At 38.3% G+C, this 15101-nt stretch overlaps 2 protein-coding genes across 2 annotated transcripts in view; one reads left to right on the top strand and one right to left on the bottom strand.

Annotated features, from left to right (window-relative positions):
- The window catches only part of LOC140493692 (D(4) dopamine receptor-like), a 42767-nt gene extending 33410 nt beyond the window's left edge, over window positions 1-9357 (top strand). The window contains exon 4 of the mRNA XM_072592426.1: window positions 7896-9357. Coding sequence (XP_072448527.1) covers window positions 7896-8098 — 203 coding nt within the window. The 3' untranslated portion in view covers window positions 8099-9357. The remainder of the gene's footprint in view (window positions 1-7895) is intronic.
- A 2087-nt stretch (window positions 9358-11444) lies between these two features.
- LOC140493691 (deformed epidermal autoregulatory factor 1 homolog) overlaps window positions 11445-15101 on the bottom strand; it is a 66986-nt gene continuing 63329 nt past the window's right edge. Inside the window, exons 13-14 of the mRNA XM_072592425.1 lie at window positions 14637-14726; window positions 11445-13305 (exon numbers count right to left, since the gene is read on the bottom strand). Coding sequence (XP_072448526.1) covers window positions 13201-13305; window positions 14637-14726 — 195 coding nt within the window. The 3' untranslated portion in view covers window positions 11445-13200. The remainder of the gene's footprint in view (window positions 13306-14636; window positions 14727-15101) is intronic.

Genomic DNA, 15101 nt, shown 5'->3' with positions numbered 1-15101 from the left:
GCTGTTTTCCCTAATCCATTAGCTTGGTCATTGTATTATCTGTAATTCTGAATCATTAACTCAAACTGTGTTATATTGTGATCACGTCTCCCACATTCACTTCTCAGCTTTGTTTTGGTTCACTTACCTGTGAAATTCTGCAGCAACATGAATTGTTTTAGAAATTAGGTATTTAGTCAGTCGATCAATCCAGCAACACTGGAAAAGGAGAAGGCTGTTCAATTTTCCAGGATTGTCCTTACATTTTTATAAAATTGGATTTGATTGATTATTGTCAAGTACCAAGATACAGTGAAAAGTATTGTTTTGTGTGTTATCCAGACAAATCTTACATATGTATATCAGGGTAATGGAACAGAATGCAGAATATAGCGTTACAGCTGCAGAGAAAGATCAATTTTAATAAATGAGAGGGCCACTCAAAAGTCTGATGACAGCAGAGAAGAAGCTGTTCTTGAATCTGTTAGTATGCATTTTCAAACTTTTATATCTTCTGCCCAATGGAAGAAGGTGGAAGAGAGTGTGTAACCGGGGTGGGACGGATCTTTGATTATGTTGGCAGCTTCCCCAAAGCAGCAAGAAGTACAGATGGAGTCGATGGAAGGAAGGCTGGCTTTCATGATGGACTGGGCTGCGTTCATAACTCTCTATAATTTTCTTGCATTCTTGGGCACAGCAGTTGCAATATCAAGTTGTAACACATCCAGATAGGATGCTTTCTACGGTGCAAATATAAAAATTAGTCATAGTCATTGTAAACATGCCCAATTGTCTCAGCCTTCCGAGGAAGTAGAGGAGTTGATGTGCTTTTTGACTGTATCATCAACGTGACTGGACCAGGACAGATTGTTGGTGATATTTACTCCTAGGAACATGAAGCTCTTGATTATCTCTACATCAGCACCACTGATACAGACAGCGGTGTGTCCTCCACACAGCTTCCTGCAATCGATGACCAGTTCCTTCATTCTGCTGACATTGAGGGAGAGATTGTTGTCTCTACATCATACCATTAAGTTGTGAATCTCTTTCCTGAACTCTATCTCGTCTTTGTTTAAGATTCGATCCACTACAGTGGTGTCATCAGCAAATTTGTAAGTGGAGTTCGAGTAGAATTTGGTCACACAGTCGTGAGTGTATAAAGTGTATAGTAAGAGGCTGAGTAATTAGAAACACCAATGTTGAGGAGGAGGTGTTGTCACCGGTCCTTACTGATTGCAGTCTGTGAGTCAGGAAGTTGAGGATCCAGTTGTAGAGGGGGGGAGAGTGGAGTCCTAGGTCTTGGAGTTGGAATTATGCTGTTGAAGGCAGAGCTAAAGTCAATAAGTAGGAACCTGATGTAGGTGTCCTTGTTATTTAGATGTTCCAGGGATCCTGTTGCGATAGGAGATGAATAGTAATGGACGAAGGCAATCTGGAAGGCTGGAGCTGATGTGTGTTATTACTAACATCCGGGAAGGATCTGAGTGCATGGTCAGGGACTCCCTTCAAGCCAGTCTCTCTCCGTGGGTTCACTCACAAAAAAGCCGATCTGACGTCTGCAGCAGTGACAGTGGGTCCAGGTAGACTCAAGGGTTTCAGGGCAGGTAATATAATTTCACTGACTTTCTGTCCAAAATGAGCATAAACTGCAATAAGCTCACAGGGGAGGGATGCATTGCTGTCAGCAAATCTACTCTGCTTCACTTTATAGACCATTACGTTGTGTAAACCTTGCCTGAGTCAACGTGTGTTTGTGTGCTTCATCTGGGACTCCAGTCTGAGATCAGTCTGTACCTGATCTGCAACCTAAATCTCAAAATCCACATTTGCCTCAATATCTTTTAATACCTTTTGAATCGCAAAAATCAATCAATCTTAGTATTAAATTTAACATTGAACTAGCATCATGTGTCGTTCACGTAAGAGTCCCAAACTTCAACCACTGTGTCTGCAGAATTGTTTCTAATTTTAGATGATTTTTAGGCGATGTTTCTGAAACTTGCTGCCCACAGAATTGTTGGAGGCAATCAACAATTTCCAATGAAAATTGTATAGATACCTGAGAGAAATAAATTAGCAGGCTTCAGGGATAGCATGGAATGGGGCTCAAGTAGTGCAGTGGTACTGTCCCTATCTCTAGACCAGGAGGCTTGGGTTCACGTCCCATTTGCTCCAGTCATGTAATAACATCTTTGAACTCATTGATTAGATAATATTTAGGAATAGACTGGGGCATTGGATTGTGCTCACATGTTCTCAGTGGACCAAATAGCCTTCTCTGTAGCATAGTGAGTCCATAACTCCACGTTTATAGTCTTTGACACTCCAATCAGTGGAAACAGTCCCTTGATTTATCTATTGTATCAGAGCCCCTCAATATCTTGAAAATAATGAAAACCTTGATTACATCAGCCATTAAATTTCTAAAATCTGGGGAATATTTACCTATTTGTATAATCTCTTCTCAATTTATTTATTGGAGTGCAGCTGGTGCTCTGATAAATCTACATTGCATTCCATCCAAGGTTAATGTAGTCCTGAGTGTGATGCCCAGAATTGTTCACAGTAATCCAAATGGATTCTAACCAGGGCTTTGTATAACTGTAGTATAACCCGTATTCCTGATTTTCTTGTCCTCTAGATATAAAGGCCAGCATTTTGATATAATGTACCTGGACTCCAGAGTCTCTTCGGAACTACTCTGTTTCTAGCTTTTCACTATTTAGCAAGTAGCCTGCTTTGTCCTTCTTGAAATCTAAGGTGAATGAACTCACATTTGCCTATATTAAAATCCATTTCTCCATTCACTTTATCAATATCTCTTTGGAATTTTACACTTCCATCTCCATTGCTTGCATATGTGGCTCTCTATTCCATTATCTAGATGAATATTTAAATCACCAGCACAGATCTTTGCAGAACACCCACAGTCACATCCTGCCAATTGGACTACCTGCTCTCTGCCTTGTGTCACACAGTCAAGTTTCTTAACCAAGCCAATAATTCGCCTTCACTTCCTCGAGCAACAAACTTAACTAACTCAGTTTTAGGAGGAATATTATCAAATACATTCTGGAAGTTGATATAAATAATATACATAGATATTTCCCTGTCTGTTAGTTTTGTAATCTCTTCAAAAATTCAATCAGGTTCTTCTCCTTCTCTTTACAAATCTGAGCTGAGCTACTGGAAGTCAAAGGAATAATATTGTCTTTCCCACACTCAGTGGCTGACACTGGGATTCCAACACAGAAAATGTTGGAGCTAGAAATGTACTCCATGATACTTTGTATATTTAATATTTAGTAGGAATTTTTTTTATATAAATAGAGGCTAGAGTGACTTAATATCCCTTACATTGCATTAAGTTTTCTATTTGTACCATTTAGTTTATAAATGGCATTTAAAACCTCTCATGTAGTATTATTTGTTCAGTAATCCCTACAATTTTGTATCAATCCCTCTTCATACATTGTAATAGCTTCTAATCTATGGACATCAAACTTAAAATAAATCATTCCATTAATATTGGTTTACAAAAATGCCATGACATTTTGGTAAATCCCAACATTTGCAAAGATGACGATCGCCAATATTAGGTAAAATCTTAGGATAGATTTGTTCCTCATTCATTTTATCACGATTAGAATAAGTCTGCATCACCACTCAAGAAGATTTTGGCTGATTTTCCCTAACTTTGCTTCCCCATCCTCTCATTTATGAGTTAATCTAGTACTCCAGATTCATGTTGACAATGGTAGGAAGAGCAGGGTTATTTTAGAATATTATGTTCCCTATTGAAGTACTGATTAGGAGTTAAAGATTACAGGATTAATAGATGATAGTCAGTAATGAAAAGTCATGCCTGATTGACTTGATTGAACCTTTTGATAACATAAAGGGACAGTACATGAGGATAGTGTAGTTGGGTTCTGAAGGATGGTCACTGGATCCAAATGTCAACTTTGCTTTCTCTCCACAGATGCTGTTAGACTTGCTGAGTTTTGCAAGCAATTTTTATTTTTGTTTCAGATTTCTAGTATCCACACTTCTTTGAGTTTTTTTGTTTAGTGTGTGTAATGTTCTGCATATGGATTTTCAAAAGGTGTTTGACAAAATACAATATAATAGATGTGTTAACAAAGTTAAGATCTTTGGGATTGAAGAGACACTGGTAATGTGGATACAAAATTGTCTGAGACAGAAAGAAGAAAATAGTGGTGAACAATCGTAGTTCAGACTTAAAGGAAATATACAGTGGCATTTGACAGGGATTAGTATTTGAACACTATTGTTTGATTATAGAATGATAACCTGAACTTGGGTAAACAGACCATAAGTTCAAAGTTTGAACTCAGAAGCCAGAAATGTCCAAAACAGAGGAAGATATTTAGAGGCTTCAGTGGGTTAGGTCGATTGGTGAAACTGTTAGATATATCTCAGGTGAAATAGAGATGTTTGAAGTGACACCTTTTGGAAAGAAGGATGAGGAGGTGGAATATAAATTAATGGCAACATGTTAAAGTGGGCGGAGGAACAGAGAAGCTTGGGGTGAATGTACATACTTTTATAAAAAGCTGTTGAACTTGTTGACTTTCTAAGCCTACGCATTGAGTACAAAAGTAAGGAAGCCTCAGTTGGAGTATTGTGTTCAATTCTAACGTTACACTTTAGGAAGGATATCAATGGCTTTGGAATGGATCTTGGAAGGGTGGACTTGATTTATGCGGAGAATTTAGGATTGTTTTCTTGATAACAGGAAAGATTAATGGGAGATTTAAAGGACGTCTTCAAAATAAGGAAGGACTTTGATAAAATAAAGAAGGAAAAATTGTTCCCAGTAGCAGGAGGATCAATAACTAGAATATATAAATACAAAATGATTGACAAAGTATCTGGAGGAACATAAAGAAACATTTTCACATAACAATTTGTTACAATCTGAAATGTGCTGCCTGAAAGAGCAATAGAGGAAAAATTAACATGAACTTGTTGGACTGTGGGGTAAAGTACATGCAAGCAGGGCTCAATGAATAGCTCCTACAAAGAGTCAATACAGGCACAGTAGACCAAATAGCGTCCTTGCTGTGCTATGCAATTTCAAATTTGTAATTCAGAGATGTCGTATTGAAACATTCTGATTTTAGAATTGAACCCAATATTATCCCCTGAAAAATGAATTGTAAAATTAGTTTATATTTAATAAATCTAGATTGATTGGAAATAATTTTACTCCCTCAAAAAGGGTCATTTGGATCCTGTGGGACCTTAATTTCAGTTTAATTACAAGTAGAAGGGGGAAGGAATAGACAACAAACCTATGCAGGAGGTAGATTGTTCTTATAAATATGTTAACGAGGCTTCATGTTCAATGTTCGTATTTCATCTCTGTTTTAAACTGAATCTGAGGGAGTTGGTTTTTCCAGGTCTCAGGAACCCTAGCAGCTGAAAGGAGATGAGAGATTTCCAATCCCATTTCCCTTCACTCCACTTTCCTTCTTGCCTATGACCACCATACAAACTGAATGAGTGGTAATGGGGCAAGACAAGAAACGAAGAATGCGTGATGCTTGTATGGAGGTATGACAGGCCAGATAGTCACTGATTGAATACAAAGTAAGGAGATTAAGAAGTAGAATAAAGTGAACCATCAAAAGAACACAAAATTAAATTATGGTCTAAAATTGTTGAATTCAGTATTCAGTCCAATAGGCCAGAAGGTGCTCCCTCAAAAGATACTCTACCTTGATATTAATGTCTTCTTTTCACTTTCTCAGCTCTAATTGATGTGATTCTCACTATATCTCTTTAAAACCTTTTCGTTTAAAGGATGAGAAGCAGAAACTGGACCAGAGTTTCCCCTGAATCTGCTATTTGTTCATTTCATCAACTGTATCAGGATTGATCCCTATTCAATGACAAATAAAACCAGCCTGGATTTGGTAAACTGAATTTACCGATGGAAATGTACTGAGCAGACATACTGTTGCAACCTGTCTGAAATTGAGAAGGTGCGAATGTCTGACAGTTTGATCATGAATCACACGTTCTCCAAATGTTAGCAACTAACACTTGGTAGGTGATGAGGAAAGTTTTCCTGTTGTGATCCTGAATGCTACTGCATAGAAGGATGCTGAAGATTCAATATAACTTTCAAAAAGGAATAGGACAAATTCTTGCAAGGGAAACATCCTGGTTTACAGGGAAAGAACTGTAGTTTAATGCAATTAACTGGATATCTGTGAGATATTCGGCACAACCACAATGGACTGAATAGCTTCTTTCTGCAATTCAAGGTTCTATGTTTGTGCGTGTTGAGGTCATGTCAATACACTCTGTCAATTTTTCAGAATGAAAAATTAAAATTATGAATTTTTGGAGTGTCCTCAGAAAACATTTTGATATTAAATGTGTTTTCCTGCAAATTCGTTTGATTACACAAGGTCACAAATCTTGGAATATCAAACACCTAAAAATAGCAGGGAACTGCTCAAGATCCCTGGCTGCAGGATTTTCACACAGCTGTGGTGCTTGATAATTGGAGCATGTTGCTTTAAAAGGGGAGAGTAATGATAGAGGTATGATTAGAGACCAATCAGCCTAACCCCATTGTCAGGCAAATTAGTTGAAAAAATTCTGAGTGTATAAATTGTCATTTAGAGGGTTTGGGTTAATCCAGAATAATCAGTGTAGATTTGTTATGGTAACTTTGAATCTAACTGTCACTGAATTTTTTTTTTGAGGAATTAACTTTTCAAGGAATGTTGAGGGCAATGATATTTGATGCAGTCAACACAGATTTTAAGCTGAGTTTTTGGTAATAAGGTTCGATGTGACAGATTAATCAGAAAGTTCAAAATTGATGTAATCCAAGAACCAATGGTGGACTACAGCAGTTCAAGGCAGCAGCTCACCACCATCTTCTCAAGGGCAACTAGGGACAGGCAAGAAATATTGGCCAGCCAGTGACACCCACATTCCACAAATGACTTTTTAAAAAAAACGTTAAATTGGATCCAAAACTCTTGTGACAGCAAGGAAAGTAGAATGATTTAGGGGTGATTTTGTGATTTTGTTAGCATGTTCTACAGGGCTCAATTGTTTCTCTTCCCTTTCTTGATATGTATTTATACTTAGATGTAGAAAACATAATTCTGTGAATGTTGCAGAATTACACAACTCTGAACTTGAACCCAGGACTCAAGAGCCCAGAGGTAGGGACATGACCATTATTCCATTAGGGCCCTCTACTCTACTGCATAATCGTCCAGATTTATTTTCTTGAGGTGCCTATCCAATTTACTTATGAAATCATTAATCTTCTCCACTTGCATCATACTCACAGATAGCGAATTCCAATAAAATCACCCACTGATTCAAACAAGATTGACAAGTCTGTGAAATGTGAGGATCAGAATGGAGTTCCACAAATTCCTTTAGAGACTTCACCCTTAACCTGAGTTGTTCTAACTTTCAACCTATTCATGAATATAACAGGAAACATTTACAATTTAGTATAATAACAGAGACAATACGCAGCACAAACATCTATTGATTGATCCCTAATCCAGTGTTTCCCAAACTTTTTCCCACTACAATCACATTGTGAGGCCCAAATTGTTGTGACCCCTCAGTGTGTGGTGAGAGCAGAAGGAAAAGACCTGTGAGCATGATACGGGAACAGTCATTCCTACCTCAGAATTCACAAACCCCAAATATTAGCTTGCAACCTCAACTGCGGTCCCAACACCTACATTGGGAAGACTTATCCTAATCAGATATTGCTGTCTTTGCAAATCATATGCTTAATTTACTGTTAGCAATGACAAGGGCGATTTTCCCACACTCCAAAAAGACAATTCCAACAGACACGTTTCTTTCCTTGTCTTCAGTGATTCTCCTTCTCATTTCAGGTGCTTTTCTCTTTTGTTGGACTCCGTTTTTTGTGGTCCATATAACAAGAGCAACTTGTGAGACCTGCCACATTTCACCTCATCTTCTCAACTTCGTAACGTGGCTCGGATATGTCAACAGTGCTGTTAATCCAATCATTTACACTATCTTCAACATGGAATTCAGGAACTTCTTCAGAAAGGTTCTGCACCCCTGTTGCTGACATGAAATTCTACTATTGAAGTGATTTATATATAAAATAGTGTTGGTAGCTTGTTTTATATAGATGATTAAAATTGTTTCCTGCTGTGACATTCAATCTTCTACTAACCATAACTGTCAGGAATCTCCACATTTGGAGATTAACAGAAGGAAAACAAATCAGTCCCAACAGGCACAATGACCAACACTTGCATGCAATCCATGCAGGAAACTAAGTGGAATTCAAGGTCTTTTTAAAATGTGCTAATTTGCAAGAAGTTGTATTTATGTAGCACCTTTTATAATCTCAGGATGCCCGAAAGCTGTTCATAACCAAGTGCTTTTGAAAAGTCTTCGCTGTTCAAATGTAGGACATGTGGCATTCTCTGAGCACACAGCAAGCGCCTACAAACAGTACTGTTATTATCACAAGATAATCTGTTTTGAAGCTGGTAGTTGTGGAAGAAGTATTGACTCTTCAACAGTAGCCATGGGATCTTTTGCGTCCACCTGAAAGCACTGACAGAAACTCAGTTTGTTGTCTCACCTGAAAGACAGCACCGCTGGCAGGGCAGTACTCCATAGTACTGCCATCTCTGAAATACAACCCTCCCTCAACACTGTCTCCAACAGTGTAGCACTCCTCAGTACAACCTTGGGAGTTCCTGGATTATGGGACCCAAGTCTTTGGACTGACTTGAAACCACAACCTTCTGAATGAGAGGCAAGATGCCCATTCACGGAGATACAGCTCACCTAAAAGGTTTGATGGTTTTCATAGTATTCAGACAAAAGGATGAACAAGTGTTTATAATACTCACCCAATGAAATCAAGGTGTTGCTGCCAGTGTTTGGGTTTTAGTTCAGCCGGATTTTCTAGGCCATTTGGAACTTAACAGATGTTGCAAAAAAACTTTTCACATAATGGGTTTGCCACTGCATTACTGTATGACATGATAGGTCATCCTTACTGTATTTGACATGAGTGATCATCCTTCACTACAGTGTAATATGACCTATTGTCCCTCAGAATAGTGTGATATGATTGATTGTCCCTCATGATAATGTGATATGTATCACAATCCATCACATCAAAAATATATGACTGACTATCCCTCACTACAATGTGATATGACTGATGGGCCTGACAAGTGTTGTTGACACAGATGGTCACGTTAACATTACACACTCCAATTGAAATATTAGAGTTCAATTTTGCTTTGTTAACCACATGTAAAGTAATTCACTTTGTAAATTTAAATAAACGCCGTATAAAATACAGTGAAAGCTATGAAATGGCTATGTTGATTGACAGTCTCAAATTTGACTTTTAATTTTTGGACGGACTCTAAGTTTCTTGATAATCATCAAGCATCTGTGATCACTGACAGCTCCTACACAATCTGTGTTTCATTTGTCCAGAGCTACTATCAAGTTGTAAATGAAATCTTTTGCTGTAGCTACAATGAGGATTGAAGGTTGTGTTGCTGCCCAGGTAGGCAAGGAAGATTAGACATGTAGTGTGTCAGGCCTGGTGAGGTTATTGAACTTTATCTGGCAGTACTATGCAATACAGGAGTAAGGCAGTCGGACTTCCATTCAGGTACCACAATTTACATTTATTGGTGCTTTGAGCAGCACACACATGCAAGGATCTATACGCCTTACCTTCAATCTCCAAGAAGGATTAGCAATCTAAATCATGGTGTGGAGGTGCCAGTGTTGGACTGGGGTGGACAAAATTAAAAATCACACAACACCAGGTTATAGTCCAACAGGTTTATTTGGAGTCACTAGTTTTCGGAATACTGATTCTTTATCAGGTGGTTGTGAGGTTCTACATTGCAGGGCGTAAAGTCCTGCTGCCCTCTGAGTGCAGATAATGTATGATTAATAATAATAATTCTGTAAAGGTTGTGTCAATAAACATTTCTGTACTGTGTGTAGTGGAATTATTGAAAAATGAAACGATGCTGAGTCAGCTATGCAGACAGCAAGTTCATCTCTCTGCATTTCTGAGCAATTCAGATACTTACACCAAATTTACCTGTTTTAAACCAATAAAAACTGAGCAGACCCAGGAAAACTTGGTGGATCTCCCTAAATAAGAGATAGTTGTCTTTTTTCAAAATAAAATATACAATAGACTTAACTCATTTTGAAGAAATTTGATAACATGATGTTGACCTGGTATTTTTAGTTCCGCCACAGGTAACTTGGTCCAAATGGCCCATCCCAATATTTATGCTCTTCATAAGGTGATAAGAAGAAAGATGGGATGGGACTTATCAGCATAACCTTCTGTTCCTTTCTTCATGTGTTTATCCAGCTTCCCTTAAATGCATCTTGGGTATTCATCCAAACTACTCCCTGCAATACTGAATTCCACGTTCTCTAGGGAAAGACGTTTCTCCTGATTTCCCCACTAGATTTACAAGTGACCACGTTATATTTAAGACCCTTAATTTTGGTTTTGCCAACAAATGGAAAAAATCCACTCCATCAAATCTCTTCATAATTTTAGAGAATTTGATCAAAGATTTCACACGTGGAAACTGGAAGAAACCTTTTAATTCAGTCCACAGTCCAAATATGTGCAGGTTAGGTGATTCGGCCATGCCAAATTGCCCATAGTGTTAGGTGATGGGGTAAATGTAGGGGAATTGGTCTGGGTGGGTTGCTCTTCGGAGGGTCAGTGTGGACTTGTTGGGCTGAAGGGCCTGCTTCCACACTGTAAATAATCTAATCCAATCCTGTCAGATTTGTATTTCAACTCCATCCCCTGACCTTGGTTCAGTAAGCCTTAATGCACATCCAACAAAAATCTATCAGTCTGAGCTTTGAAATTTTCAACTGACCCCACAAACTAAGTTTATCAAGAAGAGAATTGCAGAGTTTTACCATCCATTGTGGGAAAGAATGCTGCCTAATATCATGCAAATAACCTGTCTCTAGTTTTAAGGTTTTGCCCTGTTCAGAACTCCAGCCAGAGAAAGCAGTTTCTTTGTTTTACCCAATTAGTATCTCAAATGCCTCAGTTAGATCACTCTTTAATTTTGCATACACTGGGGACTCTTAACCCTGGTCAAATCATTGTGTGATCATTATTTTAGTGTTTTATGCTCTTGGTTTTAATTTTAATTATCCTATGTTAGTGAGACAGGGCCCAGGCTTCCAGAACAAGTTATTTGGGATTGTTCTGTGACCTGGAATTCATAGGGAAAGTACTTTGGGTACAAAATTCATGAATTCTAATTCAGTAAGCATAGTTATTTCACACAATTCACCGCCTCCTCTCCAGACACAGCACCAGACACCAGAAGCAACTCCTAGATAATCAGGGAAGAAAATATTTGTCACTAAGGAAGTTTCTATAAAATACTATCATTGTTTATTGAACACGTATACAAGCATGCTTTGTCAAAATTAAAAATACACAAAACTTACAAAATACAAGAATAACTTGATAATGGCAATGCTGGAAATTGCATAAAGTACATCAAATATGCCCCTTTTATCAAAATTAACACTTGGTGGGAAGGGCATCATTACAATCACCCCCATTTTTCCCCAGATGTGCAAACCCCTCACAGCAATTTACACCTTTATTTACAAGTATTCATTTCCAATGGCAAAAAAGGTTCACTCTCCCAGAAAGGAGAAATTCTGCTTTAATCTCTTGGAGACATTCCATTCATTACGAATTTTGCCGCTCCTCACAAGAAGCAATCCAGAAACACAGTTTCCAAGTTTAAGAAAAACGATAATGCAGTTAATGCCTGGACTACCAAGAATAATCCACACATGTAAACAAGCATTTTTGTAAGTGTTCCAAGTGCAACATTGTAGATACAGCAATCATTTAATCAACAATGATTAAGCTTCCAAGAAAACTGCTCCTGATTTCATTAAACCTTCTCAGAACTCCCATCTGATCATAGTTTGTGCCTAGTTATGATACAATTTTGTGTCGCTAACTTACAATATTTCTTTATTACTTGATTTACTCTGCCATTATTAGCAATACTGGATTAATAATATAGCTTACTGCAAAATTCAAATTGTTCTATTAACACAAAAGTAATATCGAAATGTTGCTATATTGTATTTGACATACAATCTGTCATCTCTCCAATCCAAGATCACAGTGATGGTGTAAACCCATTAACAACTAGGCTATTACAAAACCATGGTCCACCTGGTTACACATACTGATGATTTCCATTCATTTAAGTTGTCTGAATACTGCCTCATGTACAAGGAGACACTGCTTGCTCAAAGCCAGAAGTTCTTCATCAATCACTGCATCAAGGACATGCCTTTTCCCTGCCATGAAACCTTCTAGAAGCAATCTATCAGATTGGGATACATATAGTCAATCTTTAGGTTAAAGGTCAGAAAGTGACAACAGGAGGATGCAGCCCTCATTGGTTGAGACAACAGTATGAACTAGAGTTCATCAGGTATATCCTTGATAGCAACTTTCCTCAGCAGTGAAATTAATTTTTAAAAAAATGCGGAACCAGAGGCCTACCCCTCCTCTCAATCCCAAAATCAGCCTTCATCTGAATAAGGTTGCTCCCCTTCTCCTGGCTACTTCACTTCAACCAGATGACAGCGTGTGGGAGGGTATTAAGAACTGGGAAGGCATGAGGATGCCTAAGAAGGTGTGCAAGGGAATAAGTGTGTGAAGGAAGGGTTTCTGAGAGCATAAGTGAATGAAGATGTGTGCCTCTGTCTGTGTGTCTGATAGACATATATAAAAAGACCAGTACCTCAGACTCCGTGTAAGGCTAAACAGAGAAAACAAATCAAGGACAGGCAACGATGGCTGAGTAACAAGTCAAAGACCTAATTGTGGCACATTTTGCAATATTTCCACAGGGCTTTTACTGCAGTTTGATGAAAAGTGGGTCTGTGTAATATTTAAGTAACCCTTAACCTGCCTCTCAAGGTACTCGTCCCTAGCTCATGAGCAGGTATCAACCCTTTCTTGGAATGCAATGTACTCAAACAATAAAAAGTCAGGCCTCCAAAATAAGAACATTATGTTCTTGAAGCCTGGATCTATGTTTTCACTATCTCAGTCACTCGAGTCAATATGCTGAATTCTTTTTAGGACTCTCAAACTTTGACTTTCTCCACATCGACCTCTGTCACCTGTACCTCCTCTGCCTGTACAGTGAGTGCTGTTGGTTGCCCACACACATGCTGATGGTCCTTCCAGTCCTAGAAAAACAAGATGGCAAAAAAAGTCATTTTTATGCACAGATGAATGGGCACAATCAGTAGTCTGACAGATCTGACCTGAAGCTCATATTACTTATTTATTGCTTTTCCTGCACTGAATTATGCAAAGCCACATAGTCCATTATTAGAAAAATTATAAGTGCTGGAATCTGATTACTTGGGTCAGACACTGATCATTCACCTCCTCCATCCTCCGAAGCCAAAATTATACAACTGAGAATTTCAGCACAGTTTCTACCAGCCTACAATGCAGATCTCTCTTCAGTTCAGAACTAATTGTCAATCATCAGTTGTCAAACAGAGCAGAGCTGTCATAACAAATAGGAAAATGGTCATCCTAGATAGAAGTTGGTCTCCTGAGTTAGGTCCGCGGTACATTAACAGGACAGTATAGAAGGGAGCTTTATTCTATACCCAAGCCTAAACTGTAACTTGTGTAGGAGCGTTTGATGGGGCAGACTCTCAATGTAGCCCAACACTGTGTTGAGTAATTAATGCTGATATTGAGTAATTAATGCTGATATTGTTCCAACGGGTATTAGACTAAACAAAAAAAGCTATATAACAAAGTAACTATCAGAGCTCAATGCATATCATTCTCCCCTGCATCAGAACAACACTATTCAAGTCTCACTCCAAAGACCTGAACACATAATCCAGGATAAAGCCTACAATTAAATACTGAAGGAGCACCGAACTGCAATAGGGCAAAACTGAAGAACAATACTGAGAGTGCGCTGGACCATCAGAGGGGCAGTCCTGAGGGAGTGCTACACTGTAGGATGGCAGTACTGACCAAATGCTAAACAGTTCGAGGCTCAGTATTTAAAGAGTGATGCACTGCTGGTGTGTCAATATTATTGGAGAGCTGGTGCCGAGGGAGTGCTGCATTATCAGATGATCAGTGCCGAGGAGATACTATACTGATGGAAGGGCACTACGGAAGGAATGCAACACTAGCAGAAGACACTGCTGCATGATCTGAGGTGTTGTCTTTTAGATAAGATATTAAACTAAGCCTCTGCCTGCCATCTTAAATAGATTTATAGGACACCATAGCACGATTGAAAAAAGACTAATTGAATTGTCTTCACTTTTGAGGCAAGTATTTATCCCTCAATCAATATCACTAAAAGTCGATTATTCACTCATTAGCATTTGTGGGAGCCTGCTGTGTGTTGTTTAGCCTCTGACATTCCTACATTACAACATTGACTCCAATTCAAAAGTATTTAATTGGAAACAAAATACATTGGGACCTCCTGAAAATGTAAAATGTGCTTTAGAAATACAAGTTCTTTATTTCTCACCTTTCGCTGACAAAATGTTGAACAGTAATGAATCTTGTGACATCCAGTGCATTCATTCATTGCCTCCCGCCCACAGTTCACACAGGTTTGCTATAAAGAATTATGGTTAGGAAAAAGGTGAGTAACGGTTGTTCCTTGGAATCTTTGTATTCCATGCTTGGCTCCAAACCATTATTTGAGTTTTGATAAACTTTAAAATATAAAAAAAGGGAACAGTAATTCAATATTCAAGAGATACAAACTATGAATATCAAGCCAGCATCTTCAGAAAATTATCCGTAAACATCATCTGTTATTTATACACCAGCAAATGTTTGCGAGTGAACAGAACAGTATGAAGCATCAGTCAGAACAAGCCCACAGATTCATTCACTGAACTCTCAAAAGTTGCTTTGATTTGAATTCTTGGGATGACAAATTTGCAGAAGCCTATTTTGCTAAAACCTCCACAACAACAAAGTGGAT

Source organism: Chiloscyllium punctatum, chromosome 22 (assembly GCF_047496795.1).
Source record: "Chiloscyllium punctatum isolate Juve2018m chromosome 22, sChiPun1.3, whole genome shotgun sequence".
Lineage (NCBI taxonomy): Eukaryota > Metazoa > Chordata > Chondrichthyes > Orectolobiformes > Hemiscylliidae > Chiloscyllium > Chiloscyllium punctatum.
Note: the sequence above shows the minus strand (reverse complement) of the source record. Positions and strands in the feature narration are given on the sequence as shown.